The 24854-nt window shown below is 38.3% G+C and overlaps 2 protein-coding genes across 3 annotated transcripts in view; both read right to left on the bottom strand.

Moving 5' to 3' along the window:
- The window catches only part of Ncc69 (sodium chloride cotransporter 69), a 52363-nt gene that overhangs the window by 19963 nt on the left and 7546 nt on the right, over nt 1–24854 (bottom strand). The window contains exons 2-4 of one of the 2 annotated variants that reach the window (XM_089707172.1): nt 9192–9292; nt 7410–7524; nt 411–570 (exon numbers count right to left, since the gene is read on the bottom strand). In XM_089707172.1, coding sequence (XP_089563298.1) covers nt 411–570; nt 7410–7524; nt 9192–9292 — 376 coding nt within the window. Of the gene's footprint in view, nt 1–410; nt 571–7409; nt 7525–9191; nt 9293–24854 lie in introns of those variants that run through there. The other variant, XM_089707173.1, reaches the window with a different exon arrangement.
- LOC149480161 (uncharacterized) lies at nt 14721–17284 on the bottom strand. Its single transcript, XM_089707491.1, has 2 exons — nt 16783–17284; nt 14721–15574 (listed from the first exon to the last, which is right to left on the bottom strand). The coding sequence occupies exons 1-2, from the start codon at nt 16913–16915 to the stop codon at nt 14823–14825; spliced, it is 885 nt and encodes a 294-aa protein (XP_089563617.1). The 5' UTR covers nt 16916–17284; the 3' UTR covers nt 14721–14822.

The raw sequence follows: 24854 nt of genomic DNA, 5'->3' as shown, positions 1-24854 counted from the left end.
ACACATGAATTTTTAATGAATTAGCTATTTGTTATCACATATTGTTATATCATTAAAACTCCCAGACTATACTTTATTTCTATTCTATTAAACGTTAAAATGATGTTTGGTAATCTTTCCTTTTGGGAAATCGACAATACACCTTGATCATTTCCACAAATATATTTACTTAAATGTAGAGATATTTATATTTTATGCCCTACTCAAATTTCTGTTCATCACACACTTTTTAATTATGAATAGACAGTTCAAATAGACAGTATCTCATTGGAAATTAGAATTGGTTACCTGTTCCTTCATACCTTCTTTGTTCCTATAATCCTCTACAAGGTGTCTCTGCCTTTTCCCTGTTCCTTTATACCATCGCAATTACATCAAATGAACTTCTACCGTAAGAAACAAAAACTCACCGATCCCCGCCTGCCCCACGACCCAAGACAGCCGCAGAAACAGCATCACCCCCCATATATTGAGCAGGCATCTCATCAGCACACCCTTGATCCACCCAAACTTGACGTTGGGCGACGGCGGCGCCATCACACCCATGTCCTTCTCCAGGGTCTGGCCTGGCTGGAAATATACAGCCGTCAACAAGGGCTTGCCAGAAATACTATCTGTATAGTATCTGTGGCAAGCCCTTATCACTACTTTATGACCGACCCTGTGGTGTCCCATAAAGTAGTGATATACTGAAGCTGAGAGGTAGACCTAGAGGGCTATCCAAATATATGGACGAATTAACCCGGAAATACACCCTTTATACCAGGTATACCTGGTGTACCAGTTCAAAATTTCTTTGAAAAGGAACGATTATGAGACTCCAAATGTCCTTAATGGTCAAGTTTTATTATGGTATTGTGTTAATGTTGAAAAGGTTCATTAAAATTATTGGAATTGCATGGAAACGGGACATTTGTCCCATCATCATCAGTCCATTATGTACCCAGTGCTGCAGCTGTGACACGGGCCTCCCGTAAGGGATCAGGCCGTAAGCCACAAATGCTGGCCAAATGCGGGTTGGCAGATGGGACATTTGTTCCGCTTCCATGCAATTCTTTTATTTATTTTGGAGAGATAACATAAGTACCTACAATTATTAGTGTTACTTTGTAAGTTAGGCGAGCAAAGTTGGTTAGCTGGATAACTTACGAAGGCTGGAATTAGGCATAAAAACAATCCGAATCCAAGTCTGACCATGTTAATACAATAGCTACCTACACAATCATGATACTATTTTTATTATAATCCACATTATCAACTTAAGTAGTACATCCTTTTTTAACGTCATTATTTAGACTTCTCTTATTACAAACATCTTATTCAATGCTATTTTTAAAATACTTCCAAGAGATAGGAAGTAGCCTATAAACCAGCTCCGTATCTCTGCACTTGGCCAATTTAATGTCTGACTTTCAATCTTCTTTAAAAGCTAACACATATTTTATTCCCAGCTCTTCAGTTTTAAAAATATGTTTAACGAGCATATTTTTTACTGGAAGAATTTTGAATTTATTAATATCCACCATCCAAATCAATACAGGTTATTTTAGCCGAAGATACAGATTTACAAAGAAATAGCGTTCATTTTCAATTCATCCAATGTTATGCAGTTTTCTGCGGATCAATATCGAAACCGCATTAACTAGATTACTACAGATCCAATTAATTATTATTACTTATTTCTTCGCAGTGATTACTGCAAGTATCGCATACCTATGTCGAATAAAACGAATTCTAACTAGGTACATTAACGAGAAACAATTCTTGGAATCGATGCATTTTCCCGCATGTTTTTATCATCTATTAAAAATGTCTGAACACTTCAAATTCATAGAGAATAATGCACGCATTAGAATGATAATTTGATTGAGCCTGACACGTATAGAATGGACAGATATCTAAGAGAGTTGTTTTAGCGTAAATAGTCTTCTCCAATGGAAGGATATTAGGATAATAATTATTTAACCCATTGAGCCCCGAACGGCCCGATCGGTCCACGACACAATAGATTTTCTATTGTGTCTGTGATTCCGGGGCCTGAGTTATTAAGGATTTATGACTCCAGTATACTCTGACTCACAAATCATAGAGCCATGGTCATAAAAATGTTAATATGCATTAATTGCCTCATCAAGGAATGCACTTCAAACTAAAGGGCGACCTGTGACCAGGTTAATTAGAAAAATTGACTTAGATCTACTGCAGTAGGACGATACTGCGCAATAATTTGCTCATCAGATTTTCTCTAATTGAGAGGTAAACTTGAACTGTGGGGCTTCTTTTTCTGCACTTCGCGAGTATCCGTACGCAGAAACGGATTGAGGTAATTGAAACTAATAAAAGAATAAGTAAACTGTCCGGTTAGCTGGTTGAGTGCCTGATTTATCATAGACACGGACACGGACAGCTTATCCGTTGAATTTCTCAAAAAAACCTAGAAGCATGAAAATCTGCAGACTCCTTCCAAAAGAAAATCATTCATTGATCTTTTCGAAAAAAATTTACTATTTTTAATACTATTCATCGTGCCCAGCGGCCAGCCATTACATCTTCAGTATCTAAAACATATTAACGTTGATAATCCTACTGAAAAAGTATAGGCCAAACAATCTATGCGACTCTATTTCTTTTCTACCTACATCCACTGATTGTACTACCGCAGATTATACTAGTTACTACAGTGCTACCGTAAGCGTACCTGCAATTGTGCCTAATTGATGATCATCGATTAATTACGACATTGATATAACAAGACGCCGACGTGACGCCGACTGACGCTCGGTTAACCTTAGGTCGTTGGATCGACCTCTACACAACTAGGGCAGTATTAATCTCTAATTGGGCGATGGAAATGTGATCATGATTTCATATTAACTCGATTAATAACTTAATTGACATTTGATGCGGGCGTTCAATTATGGATATGAATTATTTCTCCTTAAAGATTGGATAGATAGACGAATACGATAGATAGGTTCTTTGGATATGGACTGTTCACATGTGACGAGAAATATGAAATCTTCGACCATCAAAATTCGGTAAAGGATGACAAAATGAATTAAAAAAAAAGACGGGTTGCACTCCGGGAGTGCCGGCAGAAGTGAAAACTTGATTATTAACGTTGAGCATGTTTTATATTTGGAATGGTCTTACGCTTTTTCGATCAGGTCACGTGTCCTGACGCGAGTTTAAGATTTTATACCCATTACAGAAAAAGTGCTCAACGCCGCTAAAGAAGTTTTCACTTCAAAAAAAAGCACACTATTTAACTACGAACATTTGTAACATTATTAACAAATTAATTACATAAGCAAATTAATTCTAAAACAAAATACCCCAAGACGCAAGCACACGCGTAACTACCCTTCACCTTGACTTCCGATAACCTAGTTAGCGAAGCCGCACATTACCTAAACAATCTTATCGCTCCGGTGCATATAATTGAATCATTGTAATGCTGGAAATTTATTGGATTAATTAAATTATACACGTGACTTGCTCGTACTGGCAACCGGATTTTAACCCAGATGTTACTGAAACAATTTTTGTTATCATATTAAGGTGAAATTTACATATTGTGACCATATTGCAAAAATTTTAACTGGAAAAATAGTATAAAAATTTTATCTATCGTGGAAATCTCGGAAAATGGTGTCCTTTTAAAAGGACGGTAGTAATATGTACTACTAAGTAGGTAGACTATGATATTAAAATGACAACATACATTTTACATATATTTATGTAGCAATATGAAAGTTTTCAAAACATAATTTAGGATGCAAGGTTCCATTACATTTAGGACAATAGAAATTGACTTTCTTGTGACATTCTATACACCGAAGCTGCTTGTCTCTGTACCGAATGATGTGATCTTTTCCATCAAATCGAGAGGTTTCATGGAAACTCTAGCACCTTTACGTTCCTCATTCTTATATGTTTCGAGCAGAGCAGTTACAACACTTCTACAAATGTGGAGATAATCATAATGGCCCCCTTTTACTTATATATTTGCCAAGAATTATGTATTGCCATATCAAATCCATGACAAGTCAAAGAAAAATACCACTTCTTGCCTCTGATAGATGTCTTATACAAACCGATGCTCTGGTCGGATCTGTCCACCCCTCCCATTTTCTCGTACTTTTTTTACGACAAGTATATTTTTCTTCTGTTGTTGTGAAAATCTCTTTACCGTTGTAGACACAGGCTGAATCGTATCAAAGTTTGATGCAACAGTCACAACACTGTTATAATTCCATTTGCAAAATAAATTTGTTCTGCTCTGGTCGATTGATGCTTGAATGTACCTCGTTCTGTCTTTTTCAATTCTCAAAGACAGTAGGCAAAGGGCATTTCGCGACGCGATTTTCACGTACTGTGCCTACTGGCCTTTATTCCTCGTACTCGAAGTTCATCAATGAGATGAATAGACGTAAAAAAGTTGTTAAAAAATAAATGGAATGCAGCTTTGCCCTATATTTGTCGCAGTACATCGGCATACTGTAATACAACGCTTGCACGCAATCCCAGAGGTTTTTGGTATTTGTTTTGATTACCAACATCATTCGATTGTCCTTGGTATGGATCACACCTAACCGTGTAGCTCCGACCCAAAATTCATACCCCCATCTTATCGGTTTCCCTCTTATGAATTGCTTGCATGGATGGCCGCCATAGTAGGGCACCATGGCTTCGCCGATGCTGTGATGCTCTTCAAAGAGTGCATGCGCAAAAAAGTACTCTGTAGTAGTACATATTACTACTGGCCTTTTAAAAGAACGGCAATTAAAACTGCATAAATATCACAAATAAAATGTAATCTAATAGTAGGTAATATATATTTCTGATAAAACACGTTTCAAATTACGTGTATTTAAAATAAATCAAGTAATTTGTTGTAATTTATTGATAATACAGTTAACTTGATTTATCAATGGAAAATGGCAGAAATTCTAAAATAATTTAAAAATATACCACTGTTATAAAACGACACAACACTTTAATTTTCCAATTCCTACAACCGTGAGGTGCCAAATGAATATAAACATTTTTTTCAAAAATGCCCTCATTGTTAATAATAATTTTATTTATGGTGCGTCCTTTTAAAAGAACGATAGTAACAACTGGGTTAACTGGCTTTCGTAGGCTATGTTTAAGGTGACATTCTTAATAGAAGTAGTGGTTGATTTGATTATAGCAAGCTGTGTAGTGTGTAGGCTTGTGCTAAATTAGTCACGAATTGTAATATCTTACACTTTACTACATATTAATAGAAGCGGTTGTACTAGCAAATTATGTAGGCTTGCGCAAAATTTGGAGACGGATTTTTGTGATTTATATGTGTTTAGATTAAACAATATTGCGAAATGCATTTCTTTCTTGTACTTCTATTCGTTCATAAGAAAATCGTGACGTTCCAAAATTGGAATAGACCACTATTAAACTAAATATATAACTTTAACGTACTAAGTACTTATATATACTTATCAAATTCAAATTTAAATTTGCTAATATTGCAAATAGACTACAAACAGTTCCAAACAAGCTATGAAAATATTGATATAACTGAGATTACGATAGCACAGATAATAGCATTAAAACTAGAACAACTGTAAAGTATATTTGTTATTTCAAACACTGAGCATAATACAAAGTGAAACAAATTGTTTAAATTCTAGTAATGGTAAATAATTACTGTACAATATACAGCCTTGTAAAGTGTACATAATTGCATTTTTCACGGTATTTTTACGCATAACATATTTCCTACGATTGTCGCCAAGATTTTCAATAAAAGTAATTACTATTATTCACATATTAAAGCTGATGCATAATTATTTATTCTTATATCGAACTGATCAGACTGAATTACATTTTAAGTAAGATAAACAGAAAAAAAGACTGTAAAACCTGCCAACGCTAAATAATCCATTATCCTCAATGAAAATGTGTCTTCAAGAGATATTCATTTAAAACCTACGATTTAACTGGTACCTATATATTATATATGTTACCGGCCAAACCTAATTTCAGGACAAACTATTTTTGCCTAGGCTAAACTAGTTCGTACCAATAGGATAAATCAGTTCAGGCTAGGCCATACTAGTTTATCCTAAAATAAATACGTTAGGTTTAGGTTAGGTTAGGTTAGGTTAGGTTTCTTAAAAAAAAACTACACAGAAATAGGCAGCGGGGCTCCGTCGACACGCAAAAAAAATGGCCTAGCATGAACTGATTTATCCTAATGGTCTTAGGATGAACTAGTTTGGCCTAGGCTATACCAGTTCATCTGATCGTGTATAGGACGAACTAGTTTAGCCTAGGCAAAACTAGTTTGTCCTGAAATCGGGTTTGGCCGGTAACATATACATCGTAAAAGGCTTTTAAATTCTGTAATTAATGACAATAACAAGTACATATTGATTCAGGTGTTCTAAACACCTAAACGTTTACACTTCTCAATAGATGCATGTTTTAACTGAACTAAAACAACACATGGTACAAGACCATGTTTATATTTCGAATTTCGATCTATGAATTGCAAATCCGTTGCAAATTAATTTGGGTTTCGTTGTGATCATAGACGATAGACCATGCCACTCTACTATAGATATTATATATGCATTTATATTATCTGTGACTCTTACCAGACCAGAGTTGCTAATATTAGCCATAAAATTGTTAATTAAAAAGTTACGCTTGAAATATTCCAAATGTGGTTTTATAATCTCAACTTTTTGAATATCAAACGCCTTAAAGGCCCGTCAAAGTGTATTTTCCGGCTGATTCTATCTAAACTTACTAATGTTAAATATAAAGCTGAAGAGTTTGTTTGTCTGTTTATTTGTTTGAACGCGCTAATCTCGGAAACTACTGGTCCGATTTGAAAAATTCATTGGGTGTTAGATAGCCCATTTATCGAGGGAGGCTATAGGCTATATATCATCACGCTAAGACCAACAGGAGCGGAGCAATGCTGGTGAAACCGCGGGCAACAGCTAGTTTTGTATATGTAGTAGGTACTGTCTGCAAGATACCTAGTAAATAATTTAGTACATATACAACACATAAGAATACTAAACCATAACCTGTAACAAGTTAGCCTTCTACTCTACATTCGTAACCAACTAATTGCGTCTTGAATAGGTAAAAAAATGTGTGTTTTTATGAAACCACGGTAAAAGTGAAACTGTTCGAACGGTTCCGAACACTGCTTTGTGTAGCGCATGTCGCGTGACGGTCGGCTGCCGAGTAGGTATACCTACTCGGCAGCCGCGATACACGCGACATGCGCTACACAGACCAAAAAGTTTGAGACGATGTAATAAAAGTTTCACTTTAAAAATTTAAAAAGCAAATCCTTCAAAATAAACCTATTTTACTAATAACCAAATTGAAGTGACCCTGACCTTCCTAGACAGCGAAGCATTGTGGAGCTCATCCAATGTTGGTCGTGGCGCAGCGTGCAGGGACAATACATTTCTGTAGTTGTCCAAACGGGGAAGAGCTTCTCGTGTGAAATGCCTGTGAATAGGATTAAATGTTGTAGGATTAGTTGTTGTATCGAGTTGCTTGGAAGAAATCGCTCACGAGCGATAAAGCCGCTCTTTGAACATCTCTATTACCTATAAGCTATCTTAACTATGTAACAAAATTTATTACTGTGTATGTACAATAAAGAGTATTTCATTCATTCATTCATTCATTCATTCATTCATTCATTCATTCATTGTTAATATTCAGGTAATAGAGTTAGACTTAGATGTTTATCCAGAACATCCATCTTGCTGGTTATATTGGACTATATTTGTTAGAAATATTTGATAAATTTATATAGGTATAATAATAAAAAATAATTATTTGAATGCACATCGTGGGCACCACGCAAGCTGTCATCCTATAGACAATAAAGTTTAGTCTATTTCATGAAAATTCAAGGATTTCTGTACAAATCGTGAGTTCGCATAACACGATATATTGACCTGACATGACTGTGATAATTGTATAGTATTTCGGGTAAAACTTTAGTAGCATCTATTTTATTCGTGACCACCTTATCTGCCCATTTTATAAAGTTGAGGGTTACTCAATCTCACGAAATCATGGCATGTCTATATTCACTCATCTATCAGCCAGCAATACTAATTAACGTCGCTGTTTGAATGAACGAGATAATTTAATATTCCGAAATATGGGCTGGTACCTAGACCGCAAAACTTTTCCACCCATACATTCAAAACACAATTGAATATAAGTAACAATTGAGAAATAGATTTATCAACACATCATAATTTCTTCACGACATCTATTATCACGTTCATAAATAACAAATTTTAATAGAATGACGTAGATTAAGTACCTATAAAAGTATGTCATCGAAAGCCCATGGTACTCATACATTATGTATTTGATCACAGTTCCCATTAGGCGGGTCTACACAGAGCGAGCAGCCTCGCGAAGCAATTGCTGCAACAGCGGCTCGATCAGTGTGGACGTGACTCGGCCGAGGAAAATGTGGACACACGTTTTTTTCCTCGACCGTGCCATGTGCACTTATACAGAGCTATGTATAATATTAATATAGCGGATATTTCTTATTGTTCCTATTTTTATTTATTTTGTCTGTTGCAATTTATTTTGTTTTTTTTTCTGTCTGTTGGATGAAATGTTTTTCTTTCTTTCAATTGCTTCGCGATGCTGCTCGCTCTGTGTGGACCCGCTTATTCAATTATGCCGTCACACACGTGTACGAACATAATTGATAACTTCAATGCTAACGATTAATTAATTATTATTTAACAATTGACAAAACATCGTCATACTTCTTTTAATTTAAATCATTGTTAGAGATCGAAGTTGTTCTATTGATGAGTAAGATTGATCACTTCTTGTGAGATATACTTACGTAAATATTTTTTGTAATACAATATTGATATATATAATAACTTATGAAAATTAACATTCGATATCACAATCTAACAAGGCAGAAACAAATCTAAGTCATTAATTTTCTACGTTAACGGTTTACTACTTCTATGATAAGCTTTGCAATTTGTAGGTATTATGCATAATTAAAAGGCGGGAACGAGCTAACAATTACTTAGATTTAGCGCCCCAAAATTATAATGCCCTAAATATATATACTTTTCCGATTGCGTAAAAAAAACACGTCGTCAAATAATGTAACTTACCTGAAACTTTTTCCATATTTAGTATCGGTCGTTGTGAGAGGATCGTCGCTGTCCATACCAGATCCGTCAGATTCAGAACCCTCCTCTTGTTTTGCCTCCATCTAAACAAAAATACCAAAGTTAATATTATATCTTAACAATTTCGTGATTCAAATCCAAAAAAATAGGTGGTCATAAAAGCGTGGAAAAATTTAACAGTTTTGAATTTTGAGTAATCTTCAAACCCATAGGTCAATAACTTCATTGCAACTTTACATAACTTGTTTTCGCCCCGCAGTTTTTACCCGCAGTTTTCCATTGAACAGCCTACATGACTCGTAATGTACCTTGTAGAGTGGAATATTTTTAAATCGATATGGTTTTAATTTCAACAAACACAAAGTAAAAAAAATGCCAGTCAAATCTAATCCCTTTATGCTTAGTTAAGATAGTAATAATGACGAGAATTACAAATGTTAATTTAGTTCAATTAATGTCGCCCTGACTTTTGCCAAATCGAAACACATTTCAACTCAAATAAGGGTGTCCACGTGTTTATTACTATTTGCAGAATCACGTAGACAGCAAATTCGGCAAATGGTATTTGGTCGCGCCAATATAAAAATATACGTAAATATATTCTCGATATGAAAGTGGACTGTATTTAGATCTACGTGGTGTTCGCAAAGAGGGATAGACAGGATCATACGGCACGTACCTCGTCGGAGGGAGTAGCGTCCAGAACACACGCGCCGCCACGCGGTCAGGGTCCTCCAGCTCGCGGCGGGCAAGAACGGCGTCCAGTCCCACACTCCACACAAACACACACGCGGCGGTGAGCGCGACCAAGGGCCGGGGCACGGGATACCCCGGTGGTGTTACAAGGGCACAATGCCTGATGATCTAGAGAGCCTCGTGGAAGCTCTCCGGCGGTGGCCGAGTCCCGAACCTCGCGAAGGCACGGAGCGAACCCGACTGACAGCCGCGACACGAACGTCGCGTTCACGTCTTATTGGACGTGTCACGTGGTTAGTGACCACGCGATGATTGGTTGTGCTCGTATGTAGGGAAGGATGAAGGAACACACCACAAACAATAAACGTTTAATTTCTACATTTACTATTTTAATTATATTGGCGTTACCATATCCACCCGCCCTAAATGGGTCACCATTTAAAACCAATCATAAGATACAGCGAAAAACTATGACTCTAGGATCGCATAATGCGCGCGGGTTGATAAAAGTCCTAAGAGCCACGGCGGTAATATAAATAACAAGTTCTATGGCTCTAGGAGCGCAAAATGCGAGCGGTATAATAAAAAGTCCTAAAAGTCACGGCGGAAATATAACTAACAAATTCTATGACTCTAGGATCGCGTAATGCGAGCGGGGTATATAAATTCCTAAAGTCACGGCGGTATTACAACTAACAAATTCTATGACTCTAGGATCGCGTAAAGCGAGCGGGGTATAAAAAATTCCTAAAGTCACGGCGGTATTATAACTAAGAAATTATAAACGAAAGCAGTGCAAAACTTAAAATTAAGCTTAACTAACTGCGGTAATATAGTAATGCGATATAACTATTGTCTTGGAAGCGGACATAAACGAACGACCGGGCGAAGGTAAGTTCCCTTGGCGGTTCTAACTGTACAAACGCGCGCGACGTCGTCCTTTGAAGGATGTACTTTCTCTACGACGGCTAAAGGCCAGGTTAGGGGCGGTGCATTATCATTTATTACAACCACGACCGTTCCAGGAGTAATAGGTGTCGAAGGCGTATTCCATTTCTGCCTAACCTGCAAACCGTGTAAGTTTTCCATTCTCCAACGTTTCCAAAACGACTGAACTAACTTGTCCAGTAGCGAATGCCTATCAAGCAAACTGACGTGATCAGATTTGACTTGAGGCGCGGGTAATGCTAGTAAAAGCGCGGTAATTAAAATAACACGAAACAAATGCGTTATGGTATTCATATATTTAATATGATAATAGTCAATGATCATGATAATTATGTGATCATTGCGCGGTAATATCACTGGATGCTTATGTGCATATTCCAGGGCGGAATCGCTTAGACGTCCGATGAGGATAAGTCTGTTGCGAATAAAAGGCCTCAAGCGGTTGAGAGCCTGCGAATAAAATTTATAATAGAGTATATTATAATACTCCTCTGCAAAATATTTATTTTGCAGGGCGGGAATAATTTTATTCTCAGCGAAATTAGGTTCCTCTACGGTCATCATAACACCGCGGCGGGTTAATAATATAAGGAACCTATAAATATAAAATACACGACGCGACGAGACGCGAAGGGCGGTATCGTATAAAGCGCAATGCTTTATAGGCGGGCACACAGTGTGCGCTAATAATTTTCGTTCGGGAATGTCTGCAATAGATTCACCATTGAGACTCCTAAGAGGCCATTCAGATGGGTCCGAACGAGCCCACTGGGGTCCGTGGAACCACAGAGGGTGCGGTACGAGATTTTGTGGCGTAATACCACGCGAAAGAATGACAGCGGGAATTTCAATACCAGAAACATGGTAGAAATTATCTGATGGGATATTATACGCGACTGTGGGAGCAGCGAAGCCCATCATGTCCCACAGACGGGCGGTAATTGACAAGATGGAGTGCTTAGTGCACATCACATCGGCGGATGCGGTTATTTTAAAATAAAAACAATCATGAACAGTAGACCAATGCAGAACAAGTAATTTATGTTGCACGGTCTTATCAAACTCTACCGCGGAGGGTAAAAGTTTGTGCGAAGCGGGAAGATTATCTAACACATTTTTACTATTACTATTCCATTTAACTAGATCCCACTGAGCTCCCTTAAACAAATCGATGAGCGGCTGCGACGCGGAAACTGCTTCACATTCCGTGAGAATAGAGAAGGCGATATCATCCATATACAACGAGGAAGACGCAATGCCACTCGCGAGCGGATATTTCGCGCCGTCATCTTCTACGAGCTGTCTTACCGTGCGCAGTGCATGATAAGGACTAGACTTGATGCCGAAGCAAACTCGATTAAATTGATAAAGAAGTAGCGGATCCTGCGGGCTGAAACGATATAAAAAACATTGAAAACGACGATTAAACTCACGCACGAAAATCTGCAGAAATTGTTGGCGGCAATCGGCGGTCATGGCAATCTCGTGGAGACGAAAACCTAAAATTATTGTAAACAAATTGCCTTGTAAATTCGGCCCAACATGCAGAAGGTCATTCAACGAACGCTGGCTTCCAGAAGTTGGCATGCTAGCATCTAAAACCATGCGCAGCTTAGTCGACGATTTATCCTCGCGCAGAACAGCGTGATGCGGTATAATATAAATAGGTGTAGGGTCACGCGGATCATACGGAGGCGCGGGTGAAACATAATTTTTCGTTAGATAATCTTTTATGACGTCATCATATGCCAACCTTAATTTAGGTGAAGCTTGAAGCTTTCTTTCGAGGCACATGAAACGTTTGCGGGCAATATTTAAATGAGTCACCGAGAGTGTAGAAATCATCCTTAAATGGAAGCGAAACGATATATCTGCCACTCACGGGGTCGCGGGTTGTAGTTAATTTATAATATTCTTCACATTCAACATCATCGGGATGTTGAACGGGCGGTGCGGTAGGAAGCTCCTCGAGCTCCCAGAAACGCCTGACTAATGAGTCAATAGCGGCGGTCTCTTGAACGTGACAACACGTCAAGGGCGGTTTATGTATGTTAGGTATGGTGGGTACTGAACCCATTATTACATAGCCTAACACCGTGCGCAATGCAGCGGGCGCCGACGAGTCACGAGATGCATGAACTACGTCGGGGAGAAGCAGATGAGGGAACAGAGAAGCACCGATTAATAAATCGATTTTATTTGGCGTACCAAAACTCTCATCTGCGAGCGGTAAATGCGAAATATGCGATAAGACAGAAGTGTCTATAATAGCGGTAGGTAATAAATCCGTAACATGATCAACAACTAGCGGTGATATATTAAAAGATATGTTGTTGTCAAGACGCGAATAAAATTTTATATTTACGGAATTACTATTTATAATTTTTTCTGAACCACCGAACCCCTTAATAATAGTACGTTCGGTTTTCTGCGGTTTAATACCTAAACGTTCACAACATTCATTCGTAATGAAGTGACTTTGCGAAGCGGAATCTAAAAGCGCGCGAATAACAAGCCGTTCGCCTTTACAATTATAAGATACGACTTCAGCGGTTGATAATAAAATAGTATGTTGTTTATTCGCGGGCGCGTTGCATTGAAATGCGTTATCAGTATCAGCTGTATAGCTAGCGGTACATAGCGCAATGTCGGAGCGGACGCACTCGCCCGACGGCGGTGACGGCGCAGGCAACGGCGGTGTGCTGCGCGGCGGGGGGTGAGACGCAGGCGCGGGAATGGAAGATTCGCGTTTCAAATGTAACATTGTATGATGTTTTAATTTACAAATGCGACAATTAAAATTCGACGAACAACTAGAAACTCGATGTTTTATACTGAGACAATTTATACACGCGTTTCTATCCTTTACGTATTTCAAACGTTCCTGCGGACTCATTTTATGAAAACTCGAACATTTATATAAATGTTGATGCGTAATATTTTTACAAAGACAACTATAAGCGGAATCAGCTGTTGTTACGTAAGACTGATACGTCTTAGGGTCTCAGCACACATATGGGATCGGAAAGGGATCGTAACCGTAACGCCTTTCGCCTCGCTGTCAACCAGGCGTCAACCTACCGTATGCACATAACGAAAGCGTATCAGCAGCGCCTGTACGTCAACTCGGCTACGGCTAGGCGACACCGCGCTTACGCCTCGCCGGCCCCTGGCTGACCTGGTTGGCACCAGATCAGTTTGAATCCAAACGTTAAGTGTAGCGCACGGTTATGTCTTGGTTTACAATACGTGAGTTGGCTATCATAGCCATAGCACTTGATGAAGAGGAAAAAGAAAATAGCAAGAAAAAAAGAAAAAGATATTGGGTACACAGTATGAATAAAGCAAGGAGTACTGAAGGGGAATTTCGGACTATAAAAAAACATTTGATGGATGATGAAGAGAAATTTTATATTTATTTTCATATGCCGAAATATCTCTTTTATAACATATTGCAGTCTATAGATGAATGTATAAGGAAGAAGAATACAACATTCAGAGAAACAATATCGCCCGAAGAAAAACTAGCTGTAACGTTAAGGTGAGAAATTGCATTTGATTTTGGAATTTTTAATCTGGTCTACATAAATATTTGTACTATAATTTTAATGTTTGTATTATCTCTATTGTTCTTTTTTTTAAGTGTACAAAAAAAATACTCGGTTCCGAAACTACAAGATAGATTAATTTTTATCCTCTGTCGATAAAAAATATTTCTTTTGGAACGCAACCCTCATTTGCGATCAGGTGTGCACAGGGGATGTACGTTTTATGTCTGGTGTATGTGTGTATATATTTTGTGTGATTGCGTAAAGTATTTTAGTAAATGCAACTTTTTTGTAGTTTAGGTAAAAAAAAATACCCATAAATCACATATTTTTTTATTATACAAAACTATATTATTAAATCCAAAAATTATGGCAATTAAACAAAAATAGCGCCACAACAAAAATACAATCATTGTATAAATTAAAGATTGTTTGAAGTATCAAGATCGTCAGCATTTGACGCGCCATTTTCTTCTAAGTTTGAAATATTAAAATCATGAATGTTTGAAGCGCCAGATGTTGATTGTATCTCGTGGCTAATGTTATTTAGAGTGGTATAACCTCGAGGCATGTCATCTTCTCTTTGGGGAATGTAAGGGTTGCGATAACTATAATAGCTTTGTTTCTCTGCGATTTCTTTTAACTCCATTTCCGAAACTGCATTATATATTTTACTTTTCATAACAGCTTGGTTATATTCTGAAAATTTTTTAACCGTTGCCGCAATGCTCTTAAAAAATGTATCTATCTCATCTTCTTTTTTGGTTTCGTTGTGATTTAATAAATATTTCATTAAAGTTTGTGACGCTGAATTTTTTTCAATATTAAGTTTTTTTTTTTTTGAAATTTTGGATGCAACTGAAGATGCAGAAGACTCAGGACGCGGCGAAAGTGGAGTAGTTTCCGCTTGTAAGTTTTCTGGAGACTGAATTATGTTTATTGAGTTCTGTGAATCATCATTACCCAAGAAACTGCTAATATCTGAACCGTCATCATCATCAACCGAAGAGATCGTATTTCTTTCTTTGTAATGAGGTACTAAAAAACTCATTTCATCTTCAAAGGTCCACTTTTTCGTCGTCGGGGCTGCCTGACCACTTTTAGTTTTACGCTTCTTCATAGCTCGTCGGTGAGACTCTCTAAGATTTAACCAAGTTTTCTTGCACTCAGATTCTGAAATAAAATAAATCATGGTTAACTATATCAAGCGCATGTAGTTACACATGTATGTGTGAAAGGGAGTACGTACACACACATTCACATAAACATATACACGTATTATAAAACGTATATTAAATATACATTTATTGTTGCAGGTACTTTATAACTGGATCTACATTTACTAATTTATCATCGAGCTTCCGTTTAGGAGAATCAACTATTCGTTTGATAGTAATAGATGTGTGCAATGCAATAATAAATAAATTAATGCCAATTCATATACCTCAACCAACTACAGCCACATGGCAAGGAATCGAAGAAGGATTTAAAAATAAATGGAACTTTCCGAATTGCATAGGCGCCATTGACGGCAAACATGTAAATATAATTGCACCTCCCAATAGTGGATCGTTGTTTTTTAACTATAAAAAAACATTTTCTATTGTTTTGTTAGCTATAGTTGATCCTGAATACAGATTCATAGCGGTTGATGTAGGAGCCTATGGAAAAAACAGCGATGGCGGAATCTATTCATCATCTACATTTGGAAAGGCACTTGAAAGAAACACATTCAATATTCCATGTGACAAACCATTACCAGGAACTAATCATGCAATGCCACATGTATTTGTGGGAGACGAGGCATTTCCATTGAAGACATATTTATTAAGACCATATCCTCGCTCAAATACACGGAGACTATCAGATCCTGAACGGCAATATAATTACCGCTTATCACGAGCTAGAAGGGTAGTTGAAAACGCTTTTGGAATTTTATATCAAAAATTTGCGATTTACAACAAAAATATTAAATTGCATCCAAAGTTTGTAGATAAAGTGGTATTAACAACTTGCATTTTACACAATATGATGAGGACATATAACATTGAGATGAATTTACAGGAACCGAACAGAACAGAACAGGACATTACAGTTGAATTCGGCGAAGACCGATTGTTAAGTCAATTACCAAGTATTAGTGGTGCCCATATGGCTACCGCTTTTAATGTACGTGAAAAGTTCAAAACATATTTTCAAACTTCTACCGGACGAGTTCCATGGCAGTAGCTTTTAGCTTTAAATATTAATGTTAATTCTTAATGGATATTCCAGTTAAATTTTTCATTATAATTATATTAATCACAACTGTTTTATTTCCCATACATACCTACATACGCGAAAAACATTAAATAAATAATTAAATAGGAGTAGGTACTTACCAGATTGCTTTAAAGTAATACTTATTTGTTTCCAAGCCTCGTCCTTTTTTATAGTATTGCTGTATTTAGCATCACTTAAGTCATATAAATATGGATATTTTCTCACTTCTTCAATAAGTTTCTCCCTTTGCATCGTTATTTTGTGTTTGAATCGAACTTAAAATTTTAAATAAAACATACGCGCAACACGAATGAAATACTCCTTGCGAATGGCGGCGTCTTTAGCAGGCAAGTCGCGGGAGGGGAAAGGGGAAAGGGTGGACAAAGAGATGTGAGCTCGGGTACGGAGAGACGTAAGCGCGGGGACGGAGAAACGTAAGCGCGGGGACGATGAGCCGTAAGCGCGGGAATTCAAGTTCGGAGCCTGTTCCGAGGCGAGGCGATTACGTTATTATTCCGATTAGTGTGCGTTGCAGTAGGGAGTTTAATACAAACCATTCTGAACGGCTCGAGGCGATACGGTGACGATCCCTTTCCGATCCCATATGTGTGCTGAGACCCTTAGGCGGTGCGGAAGAAGTATTATTTAAACTGCGGTTATAATTATTCTTTCGAGGCGGTTTATTTATTCCCGAATTTGTGGAAGGATGAATGCGTTCTAATACCTTCGCACGAGTTTGAATAAATTGAACTAAATTATCAAAGGTAGGCATTTCACTACCAAACTTAGTCTCAAAAGCGCGAACAGTATCTGAGTCTAACTTCTTCAACGCGATATGAACAATCATTAAATCTGTAATATTATCTAACTTTATATTTTGTAAGGCGCGCACTGCGCTAATAAAGTTATCAGTAAATAAATCAAAGTTTGTTGCGGACGGAGAATGCAAAGGTTTAAAATCAAACATTTGATTTAAATACGCGGAAACCAACATACGTTTATCATCATATTTATCTTTTAAAGTTTGTAATATTAAATTATAATTTTCAGCGGAGGGGGTTATACCAGCTATAACAGTTGTGGCCTTCCCCGTTAATTTACCTAGTAAATAATATAAACGCTCGGCATCTGTAAGGCCGGGATTGTTATGAACAACTGATTCAAAATTCGAAAGAAACAGCGGAAATGAGCGAATATCACCCGAAAATGGTACTAATTCGATAGGCGGTAATTTAGGCCTATTTTTATGCAAATTATTAATATCTCCGTGTGACGGACTTGGTTGCGAATATTGCGATTTAATTCTTTTAATCCTGCTATATAAAGACTCGAATGCAACGAGGCTTTTATAATCAGGTTTCGCGGTAGGTGTTAATAATAATAAGCGAGTATTGTATTCGTCTAAACACTGTTTATAATCATCGCGTAATGATTCTACCTGCGCGGACTCGTCAAGGAAACTTTCCATAAGCGCAGCGTTGTTTTGAATGTTCAAGGACAAATCATAAATTCTTTGCACCATTTCGAATATAATTTCGCGTTTAGCTAATAACATGGATAACTGCGAATCATTTATATCTTCCGAATCATTAACATCCGAAGCGTCACTATCAGGTAACTTAGTCATTTTCTTAGGCGGCATTTTTAATAACAAAAGTATATATTCAAACAGAGAATGTTACAATACAAGTTACAATAACAAGTAATACGACTAAATAAAGTAGGTCAGCGACGCAAGCGTAATATGAACCGAGTATGAATTTTCAATATGGTCGGATTATAACAGCGGATCGCGGAATGACCTAGATAACGTTATAAATTTCGAACGCGGGTAGCGGATAAATAAATATGATGAAATATGTTCGATTTATAATGATTTTAGCGTTATAACTGCGGATAAACGATATGAATATAGTTTTAATTAACTATTTTAATAATAATATACGCGTAACTTAATGTTACGGGCGGAATAAAATATATTTTAAGCAAAAAATAATAGATGACGCAATGTCGATCTATGCGGTATATTATAGTTATTTCACAATGAATGTACTATTAAATCGCTTATTAGGGCCTACAATGAGTATCCTAATAAGGGCGGGTTTAAAATATATTTTATATGAATAGTAGAAGACGCATTGTCGTTCTATTATATGCGGTATATTAAATAGTATTTCGCATTGAAGATACTACTAATCGCTTATTAGGTCCTACACAATGAGTATCCTAATAAGGGCGGTGGAATCATCAGGTATTATCCTGCTCGAAGTGACCACTCAATGGTCGCGCCAATATAAAAATATACGTAAATATATTCTCGATATGAAAGTGGACTGTATTTAGATCTACGTGGTGTTCGCAAAGAGGGATAGACAGGATCATACGGCACGTACCTCGTCGGAGGGAGTAGCGTCCAGAACACACGCGCCGCCACGCGGTCAGGGTCCTCCAGCTCGCGGCGGGCAAGAACGGCGTCCAGTCCCACACTCCACACAAACACACACGCGGCGGTGAGCGCGACCAAGGGCCGGGGCACGGGATACCCCGGTGGTGTTACAAGGGCACAATGCCTGATGATCTAGAGAGCCTCGTGGAAGCTCTCCGGCGGTGGCCGAGTCCCGAACCTCGCGAAGGCACGGAGCGAACCCGACTGACAGCCGCGACACGAACGTCGCGTTCACGTCTTATTGGACGTGTCACGTGGTTAGTGACCACGCGATGATTGGTTGTGCTCGTATGTAGGGAAGGATGAAGGAACACACCACAAACAATAAACGTTTAATTTCTACATTTACTATTTTAATTATATTGGCGTTACCAGTATTAGAAGAAATGAATAAATTGTTCAGATATTTTTAATATTATTAGCGATGTGACATCTGCGACTTTTCTTTTATAAATGGCAATGTATTCCCATTGGGAGCGAATTCTCAGGGGTGTTAGTATTCAAAAAAATTGCGACGTAAAAAAGATTGCATCTATTATTCCAGCTGCATTATTATTTGCAGAAATAATATTCCTGTATATACGTATACCAATTATGTATATATATCTATACTTCAGGGTTCAAGTTCACAAAATCGGCGCCCAGTTTCATGCGAAACAAGATAATAAAGTGTATAGTTAGATAGTGTTCCCAGAACAAATCAGACCAAGTCCGTAACATAACCCAAATCCACATGGTCATTGAACTAATATTTGAGGTCACCGTTCACTAAAGATGTACCAATACATAATATATGCTCTTACAGAAATACTGCAAATGTTATAATATTTCGTCATTAACACTCCCAGAGATCATAATAGCCCAGGAGACTGCCCTTGAAGGTATTTCTATAATGAACACAGGTATAGCCGGCTGGCGTCGTATTACCAGTTTTCATTTTATTCGTATTGTAAACATCAATAGCTTCGGCTCCACTTACAGTTTGCGAAAGACCAGTACCGAGATAATAATAGTTCTACTATATAAAGTGCCGCAACGAAACATATCCCCATGACTATAACATGCCCAAACAATTGAAAGGTGGCTTGTTGCTTTTACCGCATCTGCCCAATTACTTACCTGTCCATAGTTATATGTACTTATGTTACAGAAATCATACAAGAACGACACCTTTTAGCGTTAGGGGAAACGGCCATTATCGGCAGGTGTGTTTACAGAGCATGAAAAAAAAATTGTTTAGTGCGTAAAAAATATCCGTTATTGAGATCCAATAATATAAGCTATGTCATATGTTCTAAAATTTTATAGTGTAGTCTCTGGGCATACATTAATGGGATGCTGGGTTTACTACAGATCCCATGACAAGAGGGATATTACAAGGGCATATTTTTGAATAATTTTTCACTATTTATACTTCGGTAAGTAAGGATATATAACATCCATGGTGTTACAAAATAATATCTATAGTTATTGGTAACAAAAATCCTTGACTACGTCAACATTACGGCTTCCCCACGCACCGTACCTACACATGACATATAACTAAAAACTGTTAAAACACTCCGCACGAATTCCTAAATCGTTCCGGTCACGTATCGCTAACGTGTTTAAAAAATGCCTAGGGACATATTATTTTAAAATACATACAACGTTCATAAGCGTAGTAAATTCAGTTAAATAGGTGATAAACACATAATGAAGGCTTATCTTTACATAAATGGCTCATATTTTATTTTATTTTTCATACTTTATTCAATAGCGAACCCTTTTTTTTTTTTTTTTTTTTTTTTTTTTTTTTTTTTTTTTTTTTTTTTTAAGTGGGGAAATCTTACCTAAGATACCCACGGCTCCCGGGGAAGGAGCCGTGGGTTATGTCGGATTCCTACCGACTAAAACCCCACTGTGTACCAACGCGCTGCTTTAGACGGGATGCGGGGACACTATCGCAATCTTCCGCATGTCCCGCCCAGCAGTTGCCCGTTTCCAGGCCCTCCGCGAATTGCCTGTTTCCAGGCCCTCCACCAAATTACCCACCACGAGGCGGCGCAAGCTGGAACACGAGCTCACGCCACCCACTCGCCGACGATGGATTGTTCCCCGTTCCATCATCGGCGTTCCCCAAACCCCCGACCCCAGCACCGACCGGCCGGAGGGCGCGCGCCGAAAGGCCCTACGAAACGTGTTTCACGCGTCGAAGGACCCTCCGGCGCACTTTTATAGAGGTTTCCCTCGCAGCCCCCACCTCACACCAGAGGTGGCGGCCCTCGGTCCGGCCCCACGGACCGGATTACGAGTTGGCAGACGGCTGTCGCAGGACAGCCGCCGCCCCACACCCACCTACAGGAGTCACCGCATGTCACCAAAGTGACGTGTCGGGATCCCGCCCCCTGCTTTGTTGGTAGTCAGACTACCAACAAACACAACACGCGCGGCCTCTGGCCGCCATCCGCCGCCGCAAAAGCGCGGCCCCCTGCCAGTCAGTCGGAACGAGTCCCAAACGAGCCCCGATCGACCTTCCAACCTCATTTTTTCCCAGCCAAATCGCCAGGCCGCGACCGCTGGCCGCCATCCATCGCCGCACCGCAACGGCACCTGAGCCAAACCTGGCCCCCCGGAGGACCCTAGCTAGCTAGCCGGCCATCCAGCCAGCCAGCCAGACAGCCGGACAACCAGCCGGTGACAACAAGCCAGCCAGCCGCCGCCCAAGGCAGCCGGCCAGCCAACCGGTGGAGCAGCCGGTTTCAGCCAGCCTGCGAGGCAGCCGGTGTGACCAGCCGGTTCCAGCCAGCTCGGCCAGCCGGCCTTCAAGCCAGCCAGCCAGCTATATGGATCCCTGGCCGTCGAGCCAATCGAGTCGTCAGACGACAGACCGGCCGTTCAGCCCCTCCGCGTCCAATTAGCTTCACCCAGAGTACACAGTGCACTCCGAGCTACTGAGCCCCCCCGGCCACGACAAGGCTTGGAACTGATGGGGGGGATTCAATAGCGAACCCTGGTTGTGAATGGATTTTATGCTAATTTGATACATTTGAATTGATTTCATTAAAATTCTATCTGCGCCAAATGTAATTTCCTAGAACCAAGCATTTTCCTTTTATAGCGCTTAATTTATTATGTATATTTTGAGAAAGACTCTACATTTGACATTTTTAACCACTTTTTATTAAGTATGTACTTTGGCACCTGTCGTTATATTAACACAATATTAATTTAATTATAAACATAAACAATCACTATAAATCTATAGCCAATATAAATGATACTAGGCCCACTACGGCCTAATAAAATGAATCATCTTAATCTATAGTCACATCACGAAGCGTGACCAAATCGATATTAAAAGCTAATAAATGATTACATACAGTACGTCCGCCACCTTTTATAACGGGATACGAGGGGCCTTAGAAATCTCTCGAAGGGCTTCAAAGAAGGCAATGTATTTACTATGTTTCTTTACATGTAAGTATGACAAAAATTGTCGTACCATAAATTTTTTTATGCGAGTTTTTTTTTTATCGATGATGGTGGGTGGTGTAAGGTAAGAGCCCTAATCCCTCCTAAAGTAATAATTGTTATTTTCATAACCCAGGAAGCATTTGACACGCCATAAAAATATAACCTAGATCAAAGGTACACGATCATTGTAACGGAAAACAAAATTAAAATCTCTATGAAGTTCACCGACAAATTAGAGACCAACGTCCATCAATGAACGCAAATTATCATGCTTAACAACATCTTCCCCTATTCGATTGATCGCAAAGGAAATTATTTAGAGCCCGTCTGACCCTGAAGGTTAATCCACTGTGACAAAATTAATGCCTGGCATAAAATATTACACGTGCCTTTTAAAGCTTAGTGTACAGAAACAATTGCAATAGGATAGCTAAAATACGTATAGCATCTAAAAGCAAACTAAGTATCAAAGAGAAGAGAGCCAATTTAGCAAGAATCTCAAGTACAAGCAATTAAATCTTTAGGATTTGTGTGGAGAGATAGCTAAACAAAAACACAACTAATTCTATCCTCTAGTTCTAAAATGCAACCATAATCAATATCGTCGCCACTTTTGACAAAAGGCCTAACACCTCTGAAGTTAAAATCCATCAAGTCTCAATTGTTTCTGCATCAGAACGTACTAAAGAAATGCATAAATGTCTTTCTCATCATCAGCTCAGGTTTGGATGCAAAATTAATGAAAGAAGCATTTGAATCACAGTAAAGTAAAGCCCATTCAGACTGACGACAGTCATCGTGGAGATATATTTAGACGTACTAAAATTAGACTCGCCCACTTATACCATTCTGGAGTGGTTATTTTCATATTATGGTTAAGTGGTTCCAATATGGGTTGTGTTCTCTGGTTGGAACTTGTGGTCATAACCTTACTAATCCATAGATAGTTGCACTGCGAAATGACTTTCGATTCAGTGGAGGCCATAGGAAAGTGAGGGTACGTTCACAAATTACGAGAGACGATTTTGAGCATTTTTTGACATTTATTTACTATTTGCCCCTGGCTCTATATGTGATTTGATGACTTTTTTGTCCCCTTCTGAGGAAGAGACCTCACCGTCCCATAATAATACACATAAGTCGAGCAATTCTTGTTCCTACATTGCATTTTAGCAATAAATCTGTTCGCTCTTCTTTCGTCTATACATACATATAATCTAAATCTTGGATACGGTTCCAACAATTTTATGTAGTTTAGTGCGCAGAGTGTTTCGGGAGTGATCAATCTTTCTAGCTGGGATAGAGAACATCATATAGATTCTGGTGCGGCGTAGAGACAAGATGCATTTTTATGAGAATGACGCTGAAATATTTAACTACAGTGTCGGTGTTTTATTCGTCACAACATTTTTATAGTTTTCTATTTCCGGTTCATCGACGTTTCACAGAACAACAGCACCATTGTTCCCAAATAATGTGGAACCACGTCATCGATTTTGTATGTACCTTGTGTTTTTTACAGCTGCTAAATTCATTTTATGTTCTTTTACAGTTTACTAGCTTGATGATAGAGCGATTGAATCTCGAATACCAACTCTCAAATAAATAAGATATTTTCATCTAACAAAATGAATCAGAAGTATTCTGATAAAAAATTAGAGGAACAATTATTCGCTCCTCTTGAATTTTTTACATCAACTTTTGGAGATTACAGGTTTAAAAAACGTTGAATCAAAACGGTTCTATGTTATTTTTATTACATACACTTGTAAAAGGTATTCTAAACATTTTTTGCTACAAGTAAAATAGGGTTTTTTTCATAAAACAACAACCAACTCATTAAATTAAACCAGGTCAGGATTTTATATATGTACTATTTTCTAGAATAACGATAGAGTTATTTTTTAGATTACCTAAGTAACACATTAACATATTGCTTGGTTTTTTCATGAAACTGTTTTAATTTAATTTTTTTTTTTTTTTTTTTTATTCTTTATTTTTCAAGGGACTTTGTCGCTTAGCGACCACGTCGTCCCGTAAATTCCATTAACAATCAACACTTAAATATAAAAAATATAAGTACAAACTACAGTAAACAATGCAATCAATTTTGTAATCCAACATCGGTCAGTCTGACCAGCACCCGCACCTCTGCCGACGAGGGACAAGTGAGAATGCTGTTCACACAACCGACATTGTTAATACAGCGGAAGACATTATTTTGTTGTCTAAATTGCGCGTTCCGAACACACTCCAAGAGAATATGCTGCACATCTTCTACAATACCAC

The sequence above is a fragment of the Colias philodice genome, chromosome 19, assembly GCF_061535455.1.
Source record: "Colias philodice isolate Cphi_HAF_F1 chromosome 19, ilColPhil1 Martin Lab GWU primary, whole genome shotgun sequence".
NCBI classification, from domain to species: domain Eukaryota; kingdom Metazoa; phylum Arthropoda; class Insecta; order Lepidoptera; family Pieridae; genus Colias; species Colias philodice.
This window is presented reverse-complemented; position numbering and strand designations above follow the sequence as displayed.

Coding starts and splice junctions, on each gene's coding strand:
- LOC149480161 (XM_089707491.1), bottom strand. CDS start 16,915: ATGCAAAGGGAGAAACTTATTGAAGAAGTGAGAAAATATCCATATTTA. Junction 15,575..16,782: donor TATTACTTTAAAGCAATCTG/GTAAGTACCTAC, acceptor ATTTTATTTCAG/AATCTGAGTGCAAGAAAACT.